The 6,611-nt window shown below is 35.8% G+C and overlaps 1 protein-coding gene across 1 annotated transcript in view; it reads left to right on the top strand.

The window, feature by feature from the left end:
* Positions 1-6,611, top strand: part of LOC106884069 (sodium- and chloride-dependent glycine transporter 1) — a 228,219-nt gene that overhangs the window by 158,210 nt on the left and 63,398 nt on the right. Inside the window, exon 5 of the mRNA XM_014935287.2 lies at positions 334-601. Coding sequence (XP_014790773.2) covers positions 334-601 — 268 coding nt within the window. The remainder of the gene's footprint in view (positions 1-333; positions 602-6,611) is intronic.

The following is a 6,611-nucleotide window of genomic DNA, read 5'->3' as shown; positions in this document are numbered from 1 at the left end:
CACGTGTGGGGAACACTGTCGAAAGCCTTTTGGTAGTCCACCCAGGCCATACTGAGGCCTTTCTTCTTTCTGCGGCTGTCTTCAGTTATGGCTTTATTGATCAATAATTGATCTTTACAGCCGTATGAGCCCTTGCAGCATCCCTTCTTCTTCTTCTTCTTCTTCTTCTTCTTCTTCTTCTTCTTATTATTATTATTATTATTATTATTATTATTATTATTATTATTATTATTATTATTATTATTATTATAATTATTATTATTATTATTGTTATCATTGTTATTATTATTATCATTAATATTATTATTTCTTTCTCGTTTTTTTATTTTTAAGACATCAGCTTCTACAACAGAAATCAACGATAAACGAATTCGGATCACCCAACTGGTTATTGGTTCTTTGCCTTCTCCTTTCGTGGCTGCTTATATTAGTATGTCTCTTCAAAGGAATACAGTCACTCGGCAAAATAGTCTACTTCACAGCCATATTTCCATATTTCATGCTGACGGTGCTCTTAGTAAGAGGTGTCACGTTAGAAGGTTCTTTAAATGGCATCATCTTTTTCCTGAAGCCTGATTTTAAGCATCTCTTAAAAACAAACGTAAGTATAACTTCAATACATCATTCAATGTTTCGGTTCCATTATTTTTTGATTTTTTTATTACGAAAAAATATTCAAGTTGCTTGCACTGCATAGCAGAATGAATTATTGTCTTTCTTCAGTACGTGCAATATTTTTCTCTTTTTCATTTTCATACTACGGCCAATATGAGCAAAACCTATAAGTAGACTATCCTGCTTGTTGTGTGTATGTATAAGGTCATACTTTCATCATCTGCATTATCAGCATCTGTACACGCTATCTAAAACAGCGAGTATAGTAACATCACATTCTAGTTAAATCGATTTCCAGATTGTTATCAATCTCGATAGTTATATTTTCATAGTTTTTTCCATTTCTCCTAGTCATGCACAACATTCTGCTTCTTCTTCTTCTTCTTCTTCTTCTTATTATTATTATTAATATCATAATCATTATTATTGTTGTTATTAATTTCATCATCATCATCATCATCATCCTCACCATCATCATCATCATCAATGATGATGATGATAAGATGTACCAAAGCAACATTTAATAAAACTAGTAAAGAGTAACAACATCACACTAGATAAAGCAAATGAAATAAGAGAATTAGACCAAAGCCAGATATACAAATATTTAGGAATCAATGAACTAGATACGATTCAACACACACAAATAAAAGAGAAGATAAGAAAGGAATACTATAGACGAGTAGATTAATACTGAAAGCAGAGCTCAATGAGAAAAACAACATAATAGGTATCAGCACTCTAACAATCTCTGTTGTAAGTTACAACTACAATGTTCTTAACTGGACTCTAAATGAACTAATTAAAATTAACAGGGAAAAAAATGATGACAGAATTTAGGATACACCACTCAAAATCTGACGGAGAAAATTCATATATTCAACATATTAAAGGTGGTAGAGGCCTTATACAGCTAGAAAACTATTATAAAATAACTACCATAGAATTAAAGAAATACTTACTTCAGAAGAGAGGAAAACTGACACGACAAGCCACAAAACACGAACAAGCCAAAAATCTGTTTTCAGTCTTTGAGGAAGCTGAAAAATATAAGAATGAAGTCATTGAAGGAAAGAAGAAACAATAAAAGCTGTAGAACAGCTAAAATCCATACTAAAACTGGAACAACAGCGTATATGGATAAAACGATAGCAAGAAAAGCCCCTACATGGCAAATATTGGGTTAGATAAACAGATAAACAAAAAGCAAAGGAAAATCCCAACGATGGTTGTGAAGCTCAGGACTGAAAGCAGAGATTGTAGGAATTTTTAATTCCAGCACAAGATCAAAGCCTTCCCACCAGAAATCATCAAAAATACAAAATGTAAACAAATACAAGTAACTGCAGAATATGTGGTGACGGAGTAAAAACAATAAATCATATTGTCTCTGGCTGCCCAGAATCCTGGCTAAGAAAGAAAATATTCACATACATGACAGAGTTGGGACCTATATGCAGTGGATGCTATGCCAACACTATGAAGTGACAGCAGAAAAGAGACAGTATAGGCACACCCCAGAAAAGGTCACAGAAAATGAAAAAGCAACCATAATCTGGGATATGCCAATACACACAGATAGAGAAATCAAGGCTAACAGACCGGATATAGTTGACAGAGATCACTAAGAAAAAAATGCCTTCTAATCGATGTATCAATAAGGAGCACTCCGTCGGTTATGACGATGAGGGTTCCAGCTAATACGATCAACGTAACAGCTTTCTCCTGAAATTAACGTGCAAGTGGCTCAGCACTCCACTGACACGTGAACACTTAACGCAGTTCTCAGGGAGATTCAGTGTGACACAGAGTGTGACAAGGCTGGCCCTTTGAAATACAGGTACCACTCACTTTTGCCAGCTAAGTGGACTGGAGCGACGTGAAATAAAGTGTCTTGGTCAAGGACACAACGCGTCGCTAGGTATTGAACTGACAACCTTACGATCGTGAGTCAAATGCCCTAACTACTAAACCACGGACCTTCACTGATGTATCAATACCAACAGATAAAAAGTTTTCTCTAAAAGAAACAGAAACTTTCAAAGTACAAAGATCTGGAAATAGAAGTAACTCGAATGTAGAGCCTAAAGACTGAAACAATTCTTATGATAGTAGGTGTATTAGGTATGACATAAAAACATTCAGTCAAATACATAACCAAAACACCAGGACTTACAAGTGTATATAACATACAGAAAATAGCACTACTACGTACCGCACACATCCTACGTAAAACACTTTCAATACATTGAAAATAAGAGCACCACAACACAACACGGGCACATAGCCAAAGCACACAGAGCTGTGCATGGTAGTGTAGTGAAAGCACGTGATAAAAATCCGACTACTGAATAATAATAATAATAATAATAATAATAATAATAATAATAATAATAATAATAATAATAATAATAATAATAATAAGGGTGGGGAGAGGAATGATGCAAGTAGAACTGCGCTGTAAGGCCTCCACGATAGCAACGAAGAAGTACTTATCTAGTACAGAGGACTGGATGCTGCGGAAGCTTGCAAATTCTCAAGGGAACTTGCCCTTAACCCTGAAGTAGATGAAGAGCATAAAGACACTTCCACGAAAACAGCAAAACGGACCACAGACAGCAAAGAAGAACGAGCAGAAACAAATTGAGGTGCGGTGGAGACAGAAGCCTCTACATAGACAGTATATACTTCAAGGCCGAAATGATGACATAGCTCAAGCAACAGCCCATGAGTGGCGGAGAACCTCAGGACTAAAAGCAGAGATGGAAGGTCTCATATTGGCGGCACAAGATCAAAGCTTGCTTATGAAAAAAATACGTGGCTAACGTCCTTCAAAATGGTTCCGATCCTAAATGGAGAGCCTGCCATAAATTTGATGAAATAATTAACTATCTCGTCTCGGAATCTCCTGTGCTGACAACAAACAAATTCAAAAATCGCAACGGCTGTGTAGGACATTATTTGCATTGGAAAATATGGAGGCATTACAAAATAATCACTCATGCTTACTAGTACGAATATCATCTTCAGCCTGTCTTAATTGAGAATGAAAGCAAACTATGCTGGATCATAGATATAGGATGCCCAGCTGACAACAATGTATGCGATAAGGACGAAAAAAAAGTCGCTAGGTTAGTTTGGAAGGTTAAACAGTTGTGGTCGATGAAAAAGTTAGCAGTAGTACCAATAATTGTCGGAGCGCTGGGAACAGTGAGAAAAATCTCGAGAAGTGCGTGGAACAAATAGGGGCTGCAATAAGGTTGGAGCACTTGCAGAAAACAGCACTGCTTGGAACCGCTCGAATACTCCGGAAGGTGCTTGGAAAATAAGGGGTGTTACCTTAGTTCACCGGTAGTGAACAGCTGACACCGTAGTACATCTCCAGCGTTAGAAGCTGTGAAAAGGCAATGATAATAATAATAATAATAATAATAATAATAATAATAATAATAATAATAATAATAATAATAACAATACAAGTGGAAAATATAGGTGAGATTGGCTGAAGAAAGGAACATTGAAAAAAGAGACTGGGAGCATTATACTGGCAGCGCATAACCAAGCTTTGATCATGAATTGCAGAGTCAACATTAGAAATGAGCGAGTGTCTCTTCTGTGCCGCATCTGTAAAAGAGTTGACGAAACTATAACCCATATCACAAAAGAATGCCCTAAACGTGCCCAAACCACTATAAGTTGTGGCGACATGATAGAGTAGCTAAAGTGCTACATTGGAAACTGTGGGATCTAGAGAGGCAAGACGTGGTATGAGCACAGAGAGTGGTGGAGTGGAGACTAGCAAAATCCACTGGGATTTTCCAATCCAAACTGATCAGGTGCTAGAGCATAACAAGCCGGATCTAGTGGTGGTCGACAAGATGCACCACATGCGCTCTATAGTTGATGTTGCATGCTCCTTCGACCCACAAATAGTCAAGAAGGAAGGCGAAAAAGTAGATATGTGCAATCCTGTTAAGTACGAAATAGTCCGGCTATGGAAAATGAAGAAGGTGAAGTTATTGCTAATTAGTGTTGGGTACTTGCGAACAATATCAGAAGGGATCAAGAGGAATATCAAGGAAATTGGAAAAGAGTGCCCAGTAGAACTGTTACAAAAGTTTTGCCCTCTTGGCACGGCCAGAATAATCAGAAAAGTACTAGATAGTTGAAAAGAACACGCAGCATGGTACCGTGGGCTGCAGCTAGCAGGCCTGCTACGCATGCAAGACTCCAGGAGCGCCAACAAAACCTGTGATAATAAGAAATAATAAAAAAAGATTTCATTATTGGAGAGACGGGCTACCAAAAATATTTAGGACAATACCAACAAAATGACTGTGGGAATCTTCAGTAAGCAATTCAAAACAATATTAATTAACAAGAACATTGTCATTGTTAAATATTTCCCCAATAAAGAAAAGCAACACCCAGGGGCAACCAAGAATCCTACAGAACTTAGGTCATCCTGTTCACCGGAAGTGCTGTGACGAATGCCTCTCTGTTCTCTATATTCTTCTGCCTACGTAAAACATTCGCTCGTCCATTCGCTCGCATCCTGTTGCTATGTTCACTCTCCATTTTCACAATATTCTGAGGCGGAATCAGCACCTCACTTTCTGACTTCTTTTTCTTTTACTAAATAGAACTTGAAAACGTCAATGAGAGTTTGGTCATGAAGGAAATGTCTGTCATCGTTACTTACTTTATTTATATTTCTTTTATCAATCTTGTCATTGGTATTTCTATTTTCAATATACTTCCTCTTAATGAACTGATATCTTCAGTAAGTATTTCTTGTTTGTAGACTGCTATCTGACAGGTTCATTTGTAAGAAAATAATTCATGTATAAATTTTGAATAGAGAGTTTCACACAAAGAATCAATTCTGTTTCTGTAAAATATTGGTGTCTTATATGAATTATTGTTCGTACTTTCTACTCTACAAACTTCAATTACTTTCCTTTGTACAAAAAAAATTGAGTTTCTTCGTAAATATTATCGGCGCAGTATTTCTTATTCTTGATTGTTTATAACTAGTTATGAAATTACTGTCCACGAAAGAGACATTCTTGAATAATATTTTCAAAACATGGGATAAGAGAAATATCCTAAAATAAAATACAATATTCAGTTTCATAATTATTGGTTTCTGAGGTAACATTGTTCCTGGCATATTTAATGCGCGGATTATTAAAAAAATAATTTGAAATATATATTCATGAAAAAGGATGTGGCCGGTCGTGAGTATGTGCCATTGAAAAGGCTCAGAAGGGCCGAAATGCATCTGGCGCCCTCGCTACCGCTGGTGGGACGAATGTTTGCCTCCCTCTGATATCTATTTTATTTTTTAACACAAGTCCATAAAAGAGGTTATATCAGACAAATAATCCTGCGACTGGCCTATCGACAAGTGTATACATTAAAAATGACGGAGATGATAATTTTAATTAGATATTGCCTCAATTGCATGGCGAAAAACATTAATATAAAAGATATGAATCACAGAAGTTTCATTTACGCACTAATACGAGAACCAATTTATGATGTTATCGTGTTATGCTGTCGTAAACTGAACATAGACTCAACAGTAAAACAGAGTTAATTCTACCTACGAAACTATGAAGAAGGAAGCGCTTGTTAAATGTACAACATTACACAGTGTTGACGTATAAAACAAGGCTGTTACCTCACCATATTGTAGATAACTTGTATACTCAAGGAATGACATTGGTATAAATTGGTAAAGAGCCAAAGGGCAATCAGTAGTGATTTTATATAACTTATATTAGAATTATTATTTAATACAAACTATACTGAATACATATTTAAATATGCTTAAAAAAAATTATTGCGTCAGATAAATTGTAGTTTATAAAGTATTATAAAAATTGTCCATGAATTGTGGATTAAAACTTTTCTGATATACAAGCGTACAAGTTACTCTGCATTCTCTTCTGATTTAGATCTTCTCGTCGGCTAATATATATATATATATA

Source organism: Octopus bimaculoides, chromosome 7, assembly GCF_001194135.2.
Source record: "Octopus bimaculoides isolate UCB-OBI-ISO-001 chromosome 7, ASM119413v2, whole genome shotgun sequence".
Lineage (NCBI taxonomy): Eukaryota > Metazoa > Mollusca > Cephalopoda > Octopoda > Octopodidae > Octopus > Octopus bimaculoides.
This window is presented reverse-complemented; position numbering and strand designations above follow the sequence as displayed.